This window comes from Aethalodelphis obliquidens, unplaced genomic scaffold, assembly GCF_003676395.1.
Source record: "Aethalodelphis obliquidens isolate GAN/ISIS:26980383/991018 unplaced genomic scaffold, ASM367639v1 scaffold48, whole genome shotgun sequence".
Classification (NCBI taxonomy): Eukaryota; Metazoa; Chordata; class Mammalia; order Artiodactyla; family Delphinidae; genus Aethalodelphis; species Aethalodelphis obliquidens.
The window spans coordinates 14,719,076-14,733,610 of NW_020837992.1; the positions used below are offsets into that span (position 1 = coordinate 14,719,076).

Here is a 14,535-nt window from a genome sequence, read left to right on the forward strand (position 1 = left end):
CGTCCCAATTCCTATTCTCAGTAGGCTGAATTTAACTTCTAAATCATTGGTCACTCCCCCCAAATTCCCCAACACTGATGAGTGTTTCCTGAGATAAGCTGAGGCAGAGGATGTGAAGAGACGGGAGCATCTCTCTCTGAGGGAGCGTGTCCACAACATTTACGACGACCTTGGAGGTGGGAATTTGCAAGATAACTGCTACTCCTTCTAATTATGATAGAGTAAAAGCAGACTGACTGACTGCATGTGATAACCAGGAAGGTGAGATAAACTTAAATATACAGGAGATCCTTAAATTTCATTTCAAATATCCAATCTCTTCTCCATGTAATATTCTACTGTATTACTGTTACTAACAAGTAGCTTGTTTCACTTCTTTCCCCATTCTGAGAGAGAGAGAGAAGGTAATAATCTGAAACAATAAAGCGATACTTAAAAATCCACGAGCTTGACTGACTCCCTACCCCAGCAGGTAGAATGTGAGGGTACACTATCCCCCCAGCTCCAGCTGCCAAAGTCCCACCCAGCACCTCGGTCTTTGCTCAAACCCACTCCTTCCTAGGGATCTGCCATGACCTCCCCTCACAGGGAATGGATCGTGGCCTGTCCTCTTCTCTCTTTGCATTTGTTTGAATTCTTACTATTTCTGTCCATCACTGCCTGCTTTGATATATCCCTTCCACTGGCTTGTGAGCCACTGCTGGTGTCACTCATCTTCGTATTCCTCAGAGCATCTAGCACAATGCCACGTTCATAAAAAGCCCTCGATAGGTACAAACAAAGGTGTATTTCTCTCTTGGGTAACCAACGAGAAGGCTGCCGATCCACCTGCACCATCAGCCTGGAGCTCACCTCAATGTAGTCCTGAAGGGCAGTGTCAAGCATGGTCAGGTCAGTCAGGAAGGTGCCCAGGTAGGGCACAGTTCCCTGCATCACACCCTGAAGAACAAGCACAGTAAAACCGTCTTTGCTGTTATTGAAAGTTCAGGGTTTCAATAACCTCCACACTGGACCAAATGGACCTGTGGCCCGCTACAGTCAGCAACGTGCCCATTTGCAGATGGAAGCAGCAGTCTTCGAATGGCTAGGTGATCCTCGACAGCATTTGGAGAATAATTAAGGACCATTCAAGGCCTAATCTAAGGCCACTAGTGCTAACCTACATGAATGAGATTTTTAAAAATCCCTACACAAATAGGTCAGGAACTCTGTCACCAAGGTAACTTTCAAAGTCATGAAAACCAAGCCTCAAAGCCAGGAGATGGTTCAAGTGTGTTCACAGTGGGGTTCACACATTGCTTAGGCTCAGGTCAGAGGGACCTCTGTTCTCTTTCACAGCATGTGGACACTCCCGGTGGTTCAGAATGGCCCTGGGAGGGATGGTCTCACCATTGGTAGAGGATTGGGCTGCTGCCCACTGGAGAAGTGTGACCGCAGGAGGATGGGGTGTCACTAGTAAAGTGGCTTGGTGACTCGGTTCTGAAGAATACAGGAGGGAAAGGGAAAAACAATCCCTTTAAAGTAGAAAACCTGCCAAACTCTACCTTAACCAAGTGATGATGGCTAATATCACCAGTGACATCAAATGTCATTCACTCCTTGATACGATGAGAAGACACTTCACATCTGTGATATTCTTCCCCAAACCCATGATCTCAGTCTAGTCACTAGAAAAACAACAGACACCCCCTGGTTGTGGGACATTCCAAGGATACTAGAACAGTCTTCCTGAAGACCGTCAGGTAATGACAAACAAGGAAAGACTCAGAAACGGTCACACAGCAGAGGGTACTATGGTGGCAACTAAATGCAGTGGGGTGCCCTGGGTTGGATCCTGGAACAGAACCAGGATGCTCATGGAAACTGGTGAAATCCAAGTCAAGTCTGGGTTTCAGTTAACAGCAGTATGCCCATGTCGGTTTCTTAGTATTGACAGATATGCCACGGTTACAGAAAATGTCAACGGGTGGGGGGGTGGGGAGGTGGGGAGGCGGGGAGGCGGGGAGGTGGGGAGGTGGAAGGGGGCTGGGGGAGGGATTCACAGAAACTCTTATCTGGAGATATATCTGGGGAGGTATTATCTGGAACTCTTCTCTAAATTCTAAAATTAAAAGTTTATTTAAAAAGAAATTTCCCCGGGCTTCCCTGGTGACGCAGTGGTTGAGAGTCCGCCTGCTGATGCAGGGGACACGGGTTCGTGCCCCGTTCCGGGAAGACCCCACATGCTGCGGAGCGGCTGGGCCCGTGAGCCATGGCCGCTGAGCCTGTGCTTTGCAACGGGAGAGGCCACAACACTGAGAGGCCCACATACCGCAAAAAAAAAAAGAGAAAAAAGAAATTTCCTTCAGAAATAAAGGTAGAAGCACTTCCACTGCAGGTGTATACATACTATATTAATTTCACCAAATTTCCCTTGAAATCATCCCTATTCTCCATAAGGCCACAGAGGCACTAACCATTCTGAAGAGAAAATAAAAAGGGGCTTCCATGGACACCTTATCCTACAGTCCATTAAGGCACTTATGGAAATTCTGGCCAGAAAACAGTCTCCACCAGGGCAGGACAAGGCTGCCTGATGTGTGTGCAGCTGGCTGTTTCCTCAGCCAGAGCTGCTTCTTGAGGTTCACTCCAGGCAGGGCTTTGTCCTTCAGGAACTCTGTGTCAGCTGCAGTATGTCCTTCCCTATCATGTGTACAAGGTCTCATCCTGAACTGAAATAATCTCTCTTTTTTTAACGGCTATTTTTAACTTGTCTTTGAACCACCAAAAAGGTCTGAAGTGCTGTGAATGCCTTACAGGCTTTATGTTACAGAAGACTCCCATCACTCAAAACCAACATTTCTGATTTATGCCCAGCTTTCCAAAGAAGGAGGAAATCTTCTCAAAGCAGGGGTGAGAGTATTTTGAGTTTGTCAGTCTCCATTCTCCTCTCTCTGGTTTTCCCCTTCTATGCTAAAAGTTAGGAGGGTGTTAAAAATAAAGCCAATGATGTCAAGGACTACCTTTCAGTCTTGAACAGGGAGGCATCACGTTCCTTTGAGTACTGAAAAACTAGCAAGATTTGGCTAGTACTTGGGGTTAGTGACGAGAGCCAGAAAATGACTAGAGGATTTGGAACAAATGAAAAGATCTCCGAGTACAAGGACCAAGTCCTCCTGGGAGCTGACACTCTCTCTCCCCGGCACCCAGGTACTGGGCCACCGTGTGTTCCAAGCTGGCTACAGGAGGCATTCCCGTCGGGGAACTGAAGCCCAGGGGTCTCAAGGCCAAGGTCGCGGTAGCTCCTAAGTGCAGGAGTGGATAAAGAAGACAGCAAAAGGGACAGAAATCTACCTGCCGCAGATTTTCCCTCACTTCCAGAAAATAAAAATGTTCCAGAAAACAATGTGATTTGCGACTTTCAGTGTTTATTTCCTGCTGGGTCCAGTGGGAGTGAAAATAGCTTCAGACCTCCCAGGGCTGCTGAGAACAGATGAGGTAAAGAATGGAGAACTTCTTTGAGGGCAGGGGCACCCTGCAGACTAAAGGGTCCAGGGCCATGCAGGAGCCCAGCCTCTGACATAGGGCCGCTCTCTGGTGCGCCCTCAGGGAGACCCAGGGCCTTACATACCATGTCCTTCTGGAGCTGAAGCCGCCTCTGAGTGCGCTTCTGGTTTTCCTTCACGCTGCTGTCCAGGTTTGCAAATTTTGAGGTTCCTTCCTAAGAAACAGAAGCACACACAGAGGAAAGTGATACAGGGGCAAGTGAAGGGGCACCTAGTTTCTGGGGCGGAACCTCTGCACAACTATCTGGACGCCATGCAAAGTGAAGAGGCCTCCAGCAGGCTCTGGACTATTATGCAAACACTCTGCTGGCTACTGGTTGAGCCATCTATTCTTGAGGGTGCCTGGTGGCCATGGCTTATCCCATTTCCCCCCCCTATTTTGTAAGAAGAGCCCCTGATTCGGTTATAAAATCAATCATTAATACAAGGCAGGCAATTCCTGGAACTGGAGACAATTTTTACACATCCCAAATTTCACTTGAAGTAATCACACATCCTGGAAATGAAGATCTCTTCCTCTGTAAATTTTATGATTTCTTGATCTTGGCCTGAAAGGCCTGTGCCAGCATTCTGTGAAACAAAAGGGACTATTTCTGTGGTATTTCTTAGCTAAATGAAACTTTTTATACCGGAAGTTTTCTGAGGAAGTCCAGCACTGATCTATGAAAGCCAGACCTTCATACATTTTTCTCCCCTTTTTCTCCCCCAGTCCATCCTCCCAACTTGCCTCTCAGGTTTGGAACTCCTACAAATCAATCTTTCCTCCTGGCACCTGAGAACAGATGGCTACCCTTTCTCTCCTCCCATCTGCTGCGACAACAAACTCTTCTACATAATGACTAATCTCCAGTTTTGCTGACTGAACATAAAGTGTTTTTGGTTTTGTGGTTTGGGGGGTCTTGTTAAGTTCTCATTTTCCAGGAACTGCATGAATGGGAGGCAAATTTCACAATTCAGTAGTGCATAATTGCATTGTTTTTCCATTAGTCAGTTCTCCCTGGGTTTATCATATGACCACAGCATGTGACTTTTCACCACTGTACGACTACGAGGGAATCTCTTCCAGTGACTTAGCCTTTCCAATGACAGTGCGACATCAATGTCTTGTATCATTCACCAGCCTTTACCCAGGTCCAGGTACATCACTGGGGACAGAATCCATAGTGACTCATTACCAATTTTCAGTCTCCCTATTACAAATGATAATAAGAAGAGGTATCGTTTAATGATTCTCTGCTTACAGTTTTTCCGGGGGATGAATGAAAGTGTCCTGAAATGTGCCACTTCCTGTGCTGGGTGGTTGAGTCCTCCCAAACTACTGATAATTTTTTTTTGAATTTTATTTTTTTATACAGCAGGTTCTTATTAGTTACCTATTTTATACATATTAGTGTATACATGTCAATCCCAATCTCCCAATTCATCACACCACCACCACACCCCCACCACCAGCTTCCCTCCCTTGGTGTCCATACATTTGTTCTCTAAGTCTGTGCCTCTATTTCTGCTTTGTAAATAAGATCATCAATACCATTTTCTAGATTCCACATATATGCATTAATATACAATATTTGTTTTTCTCTTTCTGGCTTACTTCACTCTGTATGACAGTCTCTAGGTCCACCCACATCTCTACAAATGACCCAACTTCGTTCCTTTTTATGGCTGAGTAATATTCCATTGTATATACGTGCCACATCTTCTTTATCCATTCATCTGTTGATTGATACTTAGGTTGGTTCCATGTCCTGGCTATTGTAAATAGTGCTGTGATGAACACTGGGGTGCACGGGTCCTTTTGAATTATGGTCTTCTCTGGGTATATGCCCAGTAGTGGGATTGCTGGGTCATACGGTAATGCTACTTTTAGTTTTTTAAGGAACCTCCATACTGTTCTCCATAGGGGCTGTATCAATTTACATTCCCACCAACAGTGCAGGAGGCTTCCCTTTTCTCCACATGCTCTCCAGCATTTGTTCTTTGCAGATTTTCTGATGATGCCCATTCTAACCAGTGTGAGGTGATACCTCATTGTAGTTCTGATTTGCATTTCTCTAATAATTAGTGATGTTGAGCAGCTTTTCATGTGCCTCTTGGCCACCTTTATGTCTTCTTTGGAGAAATGTCTATTTAGGTCTTCTGCCCATTTTTTGATTGGGTTGTTTCTTTAATATTGAGTAGCATAAGCTGTTTATATATTTTGGAGATTAATCCTTTGTCCATTTATTCATTTGCAAATTCTGAGGGTTGTCTTTTCGCCTTGTTTACAGTTTCCTTTGCTGTGTCAAGGCTTTTAAGTTTCATTAGGTCCCATTTGTTTAGTTTTATTTTTATTTCCATTACTCTAGGAGGTGGGTCAGAAAAGACCTTGCTGTTGATTTACATCAAAGAGTGTTCTGCCTATGTTTTCCTCTAAGAGTTTTATAGTGTCTGGTCTTACATTTAGGTCTCTAATCCGTTTTGAGTTTATTTTTGTGTATGGTGTTAGGGAGTGTTCTAATTTCATTCTTTTACATGTAGCTACCCAGTTTTCCCAGCACCACTTATTGAAGAGATTGTCTTTTCTCCATTGAATATCCTTGCCTCCTTTGTCACAGATTAGTTGACCACAGGTGCATGAGTTTATCTCTGAGATTTCTATCCTGTTCCATTGATCTATATTTCTGTTTTTGTGCCAGTACCATATTATCTTGATTACTGTAGCTTTGTAGTATAGTCTGAAGTCAGGGAGTCTGATTCCTCCAGCTCCACTTTTTTCCCTCAAGATTGCTTTGCCATTTGGGGTCTTTTGTGTCTCCATACAAATTTTGAGGTTTTTTTGTTCTAGTTCTGTAAAAAATGCCATTGGTGGGCTTCCCTGGTGGCGCAGTGGTTGAGAGTCCGCCTGCTGATGCAGGGGACACGGGTTCATGCCCTGGTCTGGGAAGATCCCACATGCCGCAGAGCGGCTGGGCCCGTGAGCCATGGCTGCTGAGCCTGCGCGTCCGGAGCCTGTGCTCTGCAACGGGAGAGGCCACAACAGTGAGAGGCCCGCATACCGCCAAAAAAAAAAAAATGCCATTGGTAATTTGATAGAGATTGCACTGAATCTGTAGATTGCTTTGGGTAGTATAGTCGTTTTCACAATACTGATTTTTCCAATCCAAGAACATGGTATATCTCTCCATCTGTTTATGTCATCTTTGATTTATTTCATCAGTGTCTTATAGTTTTCTGAGCACAGGTCTTTTTACCTCCTTAGGTAGGTTTATTCCTAGGTATTTTATTCTTTTTGTTGCAGTGGTAAGTGGGGGTGTTCCCTTAATTTCTCTTTCATATTTTTCATCATTAATGTATAGGAATGCAAGAGATTTCTGTGGATTAATTTTGTATCCTGCAACTTTACCAAATTCATTGATTAGCTCTAGTAGTTTTCTGGTGGCATCTTTAGGATTTTCTATGTATAATATCATATCATCTGCAAACAGTGACAGTTTTACTCCCTCTTTTCCCACTTGTATTTCTTTTTCTTCTCTGATTGCCATGGCTAGGACTTCCAAAACTATGTTGAATAATAGTGGTGAGAGTGGACATCCTTGTTGTGTTCCTGATCTTAGAGGAAATGCTTTCAGTTCTTCACCACTGAGAATGATGTTTGCTGTGGATTTGTCGTATATGGCCTTTATTATGTTGAGGTAGGTTCCCTCTATGCCCACTTTTCTGGAGAGTTCTTATCATAAATGGGTGTTGAATTTTGTCAAAAGCTTTTCCTGCAACTATTGAGATGATCACATGGTTTTTATTCTTCAGCTTGTTAATATGGTGTATCACATTGATTGATTTGCATATAGTGAAGAATCCTTGCATCCCTGGGATAAATCCCACTTGATCATAGTATATGATCCTTTTAATGTGTTGCTGGATTCTGTTTGCTAGTATTTTGTTGAGGGCTTTTGCATCTATATTTGTCAGTGATATTGGTCTCTAATTTTCTTTTTTGGTAGTATCTTTGTCTGGTTTTGGTATCAGGATGATGGTGGCCTCGTAGAATGAGTTTGGGAGTGTTCCTTCCTCTGCAATTTTTTGGAAGAGCTTGAGAAGGATGGGTGTTAGCTCTTCTCTAAATGTTTGATAGAATTCACCTGTGAAGCCATCTGGTCCTGGGCATTTGTTTGTTGGGAGATTTTTATACTTTTTTTTTTTTTTTTTGCGGTACACGGGCCTCTCACTCTTGTGGCCTCTCCCATTGTGGAGCACAGGCTCCTGACACGCTGGCTCAGCGGTCATGGCTCACAGGCCTAGTCACTCCGTGGCTTGTGGGATCTTCCTGGACCGGGCCACGAACCTGTGTCCCCTGCATTGGCGGGCAGACTCTCAACCACTGCACCACCAGGGAAGCCCTTTCGGGAGATTTTTAATCACAATTTCGATTTCATTACCTGTGATTGGTCTGTTCATATTTTCTATTTCTTCCTGGTTCAGTATTGGAAGGTTATATCTTTCTAAGAATTTGTCCATTTCTTCCAGGTTGTCCATTTTATTGACACAGAGTTGCTTGCAGTAGTATTTTAGGATGCTTTGTATTTCTGTGGTATCCATTGTAACTTCTCCTTTTTCATTTATAATTTTATTGATTTGAGTCCTCTCCCTCTTTTTCTTGATGAGTCTGGCTAAAGGTTTATCAATTTTGTTTATCTTCTCAAAGAACCAGCTTTTAGTTTTATTGATCTTTGCCATTGTGTTCTTTATTTCTATTTCAGTTATTTCTGCTCCGATCCTTATGATTTCTTTCCTTCTACTAACTTTGTGTTTTGTTTGTTCTTCTTTCTCTAGTTCCTTCAGGTGTAAGGTTAGATTGTTTATTTGAGATTTTTCTTGTTTCTTGAGGTAGGATTGTATTGCTATAAATTTCCCTCTTAGAACTGCTTTTGCTGCATCCCACAGGTTTTGGATCATCGTGTAGTCATTGTCATTTGTCTCTAGGTATTTTCTAATTTCCTCTTTGACTTCTTCAGTGATCTCTTGATTATTTAGTAATGTATTGTTTAGCCTCCAGGTGTTTGTGTTTTTTACGTTTTTTCCCCTGTAATTTATTTCTAATCTCATAGTGCTGTGGTTGGAAAAAGATGCTTGATATGATTTCAATTTTCTTAAATTTACTGAATCTTGATTTGTGACCCAAGATGTGATCTATCCTGGAGAATGTTCTGTGTGCACTTGAGAAGAAGGTGTACTATGCTGCTTTTGGATGGAATGTCCTATAAATATCAATTAAGTCTATCTGACCTATTGTGTCACTTAAAGCTTGTTTTTCCTTATTAATTTTCTGTGTGGATGATCTGTCCATTGGTGTCCCCCACTATTATTGTGTTACTATTGTTTTTTCCTTTTATAGCTGTTAGCATTTGCCTTACGTATTGAGGTGCTCCTATGTTGGGTGCATATATATTTATAATTGTTATATCTTCTTCTTGGATTGATCCCTTGATCATTATGTAGTGTCCTTCCTTGTCTCTTGTAATATTCTTTATTTTAAAGTCTATCTTATCTGATATGAGTATTGCTACGCCAGCTTTCTTTTGATTTCCATTTGCAAGGGATATCTGTTTCCATCCACTCACTTTCCATCTGTATGTGTCCCTAGGTCTGAAGTGGGTCTCTTATAGACAGCATATACACGGGTCTTGTTTTTGTATCCATATTCAGCCAGTCTATGTCTTTTCGTTGGCGCATTTAATCCATTTATATTTAAGGTAGTTATCGATATGTATTTTCCTGTTGCCATTTTCTTAATTGTTTTGGGTTTGTTATTGTAGGTCTTTTCCTTGTCTTGTGTTTCCTGCCTAGAGAAGTTCCTTTAGCATTTGTTGTAAAGCTGGTTTGGTGGTGCTGAATTCTCTTAGCTTTTGCTTGTCTGTAAAGGTTTTAATTTCTCCATCGAATCTGAATGAGATCCTTGCCTCGTAGAGTAATCTTGGTTGTAGTTTCTTCCCTTTCATCACTTTAAATATATTATGCCACTCCCTTCTGGCTTGTAGAGTTTCTGCTGAGAAATCAGCTGTTAACCTTAAGGGAGTTCCCTTGTATGTTATTTGTTGTTTTTCCCTTGTTGCTTTTAATAATTTTTCTTTGATTTTAATTTTTGTCAATTTGATTACTATGTGTCTTGGCATGATTCTCCTTGGGTTTATCCTGCCTGAGACTCTCTGTGCTTCCTGGACTTGGATGGCTATTTCCTTTCCCATGTTAAGGAATTTTCAACTATAATCTCTTCAAATATTTTCTCGGGTCCTCTCTCTCTCTTCTCCTTCTGGGACCCCTATAATGCGAATCTTGGTGTGTTTAATGTTGTCCCAGAGGTCTCTTAGGCCATCTTAATTTCTTTTCATTCTTTTTACTTTATTCTGTTCCGCAGCAGTGAATTCCACCATTCTGTCTTCCAGGTCACTTATCCGTTCTTCTGCCTCAGTTATTCTGCTATTGATTCCTTCTAGTGTGTTTTTCATTTCAGTTATTGTATTGTTCATCTCTGTTTGTTTGTCCTTTAATTCTTCTAGGTGTTTGCTCTTTAATTCTTCTAGGTCTTTGTTAAACATTTCTTGCATCTTCTCAATCTTTGCCTCCATTCTTTTTCCAAGGTCCTGGATCATCTTCACTATCATTATTCTGAATTCTTTTTCTGGAAGTTGCCTATCTCCACTTCATTTAGTTGTTTTTCTGGGGTTTTATCTTGTTCCTTCATCTGGTACATAGTTCTCTGCCTTTTCATTTTGTCTATCTCTCTGAGAAAGTAGTTTTTGTTCCATAGGCTGCAGGACTGTAGTTCTTCTTGCTTCTGCTGCCTGCCTTCTGGTGGATGAGGCTATCTAAGAGGAAACTCTTGAGAATTTTCTTGGAGTGAGAAATCAATTCTTTCTGACTTGAATGCAATGTCCACCTCTTTCCAGGGAGTAGGTTATTCTGGTTCCCTTTCAGTTTCTCAATCACTGACAGACATTTAATGTATGGACATTATTGCAGGTATACCTAAAATTATTAAGAAGGATTTCTGAAAAGTTAAGAGGCTCCTGAGAATCACAGAAGTAGGATCCTAAAAGAGCACTTAGGAAAACCTCCTCATTGGGAGGACAAAGATCTGGGATGAGGAGCTAGAAGGTTTGCTGATTTCATGACTTCATGAGAGCGAGATTCCACTGCTGGATAGATAACTAAAAAAAGACTGACTAGTAGTGCCAGCTCTTCCAGGTGAGGTGTCAACTGAAATCCCCTATGTGCCATATCTAACCATGTTTTGGATGTGGAAGTGTTTTCCTTCCTCGGCCCTAAATCCTTTGCCCTGCAAGGTCTCACAACACCAATCCCTTGAAACTTCTTGAGACTCTTCACAGGATTTGTGATTGCATCGCTCTGGGTCCCTCCTCTGGCCTCCTTTTGCTGCCTGTGTTCACTCTCTCTTAATGACTCTTCTTTCTGACAAAGTCATCTCGTTTTTCACTCTACTCAGGTATTTGGAAATACTATCCAGTCCTGTGACCTCAATCATCACCCATGTTTGGATGAATTCCAAATCTTGCCCTCCATCAACCTTCCACTCTCCTCTTGTCTCCTCTCCTCTCTGTCCTTCTTTCTCTCTCCCTAGTGCAAACTTCTCACCTGAGTCTCGCTTTCTCTCTATCTCCATCTGTGGCAAAGGACAGCTGCCCTCATCCATCCTGTTCCTGGGCCTCAGAGGGGCCTCTTCTACTTGGGTGCTACACAGACACTTGGATCCCTCTCCATACATGTTGATTAAACGACAGCTCAGCAGTTAATGGTAATTATGTGAACAGGCCTTCCCAGCCCTACGGTCTTCTACCCCAGCTCTGACTTCAGTGTGCTTGGAGCTTCGCTAAACAGACATCTCCACCAGAGCCTGGGCCTTTCTAGCATTTGTTTCTAGCAATGTAACCCAGAAGAGTTCTCACCAAGAATCCCAAGAAACAAGAAGATTTGGTGAGATTCTGCCTTCCTGTTGGTTTGAAATGTGCAGACTCCATAGATAATCTGCTTGGAATGATCCAAGTTTTGGAAGTCATAAGACAGTAACAGGTTTAAGATAATCTCCGAGTAAAATAAAAACATTTGTCTCCAACAATTAAAAGGAAAACCACAGATTTTTGCTAATTCTGATGTTGCCTCAGCCGTAGTATTATAGAGGTAGCACCTTACATCTGTCCAGAAGCAGAAGAGAAGATAGGTCATTCACGACTAGGATTACCCAACCACAAATCAGTTTAAGTCCAGGAGTGGCATATTAAAAACAGAGACCAGCCATAGTTCTTCTGAAAACCAAAGTACCTTCATTTCGTTACAACTGTGCTGAGAATTCATATCCAGAATTATATACTTAGTATGAAGAATAATAAACAAAGATGACTGGAAAGGGACCCACAGAGACGTATGACCTGCCCCAAACATTCCACTATCATTAACGATAATGCGCAGGCCACATGAGTTCATAGCCAAGTTTTTCATCTTTGGGATTCCAGCCACGTACAAGAAATTTAACCTAGAGCACCGAGGTAAACTTCTACATTTCAGAAAGTTTTATGGGACCTTTAATGTCTAGATGTAGCTCTGCTTCTAAGGTTTCAGCCAGAAGACGGCCACCAGGCCATGGGCTGCACAGTATTCAATTTATCTGCTTTGGAAGGATGACTCAGAGCTATTGGGATTTGAATGTGTGGCTCCAATTAGTCCAGCTTTGTATTACTGACAGGGAGACCACTAAGCCATCTCCTTGCAGCCAGATGAGTTTCCATTTAAAGTCTGCAAATCCAAAGGGATGTGAAGCGGGGAGTAACACGACCTCAGCAAGCCAAGCATTGTTTAGTGTGCAGTGCATCAGGTGAGCCTAATCCAAAGTCAGACAGCAAACACCCTGCCCTGCTCACATCATCTATGCCAGGAAGGGCTAAGAGTGTGCAAGTTGTTAAAGTCCTGTGAATGAGGAGGTCCATCAATGGATGTCAGTTTCTGAACACTTGCTACATGCCCAATGTGTTAGGCATTAGAGACATAACAGTGAAAAAGGCCCTGCCTGCAAGAGGCTTACAGGCCAGCAGGGAGACAGGTGAAATGCACAAGCGATTCTACTGGAGCATATGATAAGTGTTAGGACAGAGGAACGACGGGCTTCTGGAGGACATGGGAAGGGGCCTAATCAGACCTGAGGGTGTCAAGGAAGGATTCAAGCAGAAATGTAGTCCTCACTGAGACATGAAGGAAGAGAAGCAGGACTTAGGAGAACAGTCAAGAAGACCATAACAGATGCTCTTACAGGAACGACTAACCTAACAGTTATCAACTGATGCCTTTTCTAAGTAACCCCATCCCCACTTGACTCTCATTCCTACTCCAAGTGTCTACTGTAAGCTTACATGTATCACTTATACTTTCTTCATTTTCATTTGTTATGCATACTTTGGTTTCACATGTAGATAGCTTGCGAAATACTAAAAAAACCCTGACATTTGTACATGGCTTTCAAATATTTCCTTAGTCAATCTTCAAAACAATTCCATGAGACCAGTAGACTAAACAGTACTATTATCATCTCCAATTCACAGAAAAGGAGACTAAGGACAAGGGTCCTCTGTTCTAACAGCCCAGTTCAGGGCTTCCCCCTATGGTAGCGCATATCAGTTTTTTTGTTTTTATTTTTGGTTTGGGGTTTTTTTTTCATAATTGCCCACTTCGCCTCCCCCATGAGACTGCAGTCTCCTTAAGATTGGAGGCTGCCTTCAGAACGGCTGTACCTCCCTCACCCAGCACACAGTGAATGCGCAATCAGGATTAACTGAATTACCAACTTATTTTCCTTCTCCATGAAGTTTCACATGACATACCCTGCCTCCTACTCCCAAGTGGTCAAAAGAAATAGTTTTATGCCTAAGTGATGAAAGCACTGGCTTTACAGTCCCACCAGGCCAGACTCACATTCTAGCTCCACCACCTACCAGGTGTGGGACTTAGGGTTTGTTCCTTACCTCTCTGAGGCTTGGCTAGCTGCAAAATAAGGAGGATAAAATCTACTTTATAGAGAGGCCGTGAAGATAACATCTGGTCTATGTTCCCCTCTGATGATTGCTCACAACCTATCTTTGTACCTTTCTTTGACTACTCGTTCTTGTTTAGTGTCTATATCCACCCACCAGCAGGTAAGTTCCTGAAAACAGGGTTTGTGTTCGTCTTCTTCATACTCCCAGAGGCCGGTCAAATGCTTTACAAATATTAGAAGTTTAACAAACATCTAGAGAAAGAAAATGAACCGAGCTGTAGCTTTACCTAGCCTGCCGTTCAGAAGCCAGCACTCATCTGGTGTTCGATAAATACTGCTGACGGACTGGCTGCGCAATTTAGTGCAAATAAAGGATGTAGAATTGCAGGCTTGGTCCCTGTCCTTCTAGAAGCTGTTTTGCTGAGAAGGATATTCCAGGCTCTCTCACCCACCTCACTGCCAGCACTCAGTGTTTCCAGGGCAGCTTGTTGAGGAGCTACAGGCAGCAACGCAAGTTTCACAATCTGGTTGCGTCGCAGTGTAGCTGAGGAGCTGGACTTTGAATTTTCTCAGCCTCAGGCTTCTTCGATTTGGCATAAAAACCAAAAGTCCTGCCTTCCAGTCCCTGTAGCCTCTCTCAAGGGACTGCAGGCATCCAAGGAGCCCTCAAGCTACCCTTCCGTTGAACGGATGCCAGAGCGGTCAGCACAGTACAACCCAGCGCTCTCACCTTCATCAGTAGCTCCCGGCTGGTCAGGTGGTTATTATGGTCTGAGAAGATGTCTGAAAGTTCTTCAAACATCAGCATTCGGTCCCTACAAAAGGGATGAAGAAAACATTAACAAATGAAAATTAGTAAAAGTCCCACACCTTGGGCCCAGGTGCCCTCAGTACCTCTGGCTACAGAGGGGAGGGCTACGTGAGCACAGACAAAGCCAATGACCTTTCTCATGCAGGGTGGCTTTTTTTTTT

The 14,535-nt window shown here is 42.9% G+C and overlaps 1 protein-coding gene across 3 annotated transcripts in view; it reads right to left on the bottom strand.

Moving 5' to 3' along the window:
• RGL1 (ral guanine nucleotide dissociation stimulator like 1) overlaps positions 1 to 14,535 on the bottom strand; it is a 280,022-nt gene that overhangs the window by 23,968 nt on the left and 241,519 nt on the right. For all 3 annotated transcript variants that reach the window (XM_027083044.1, XM_027083045.1, XM_027083047.1), the window contains 3 exons: positions 14,294 to 14,378; positions 3,611 to 3,700; positions 853 to 939 (listed from right to left, as the gene is read on the bottom strand). In XM_027083044.1, coding sequence (XP_026938845.1) covers positions 853 to 939; positions 3,611 to 3,700; positions 14,294 to 14,378 — 262 coding nt within the window. The remainder of the gene's footprint in view (positions 1 to 852; positions 940 to 3,610; positions 3,701 to 14,293; positions 14,379 to 14,535) is intronic.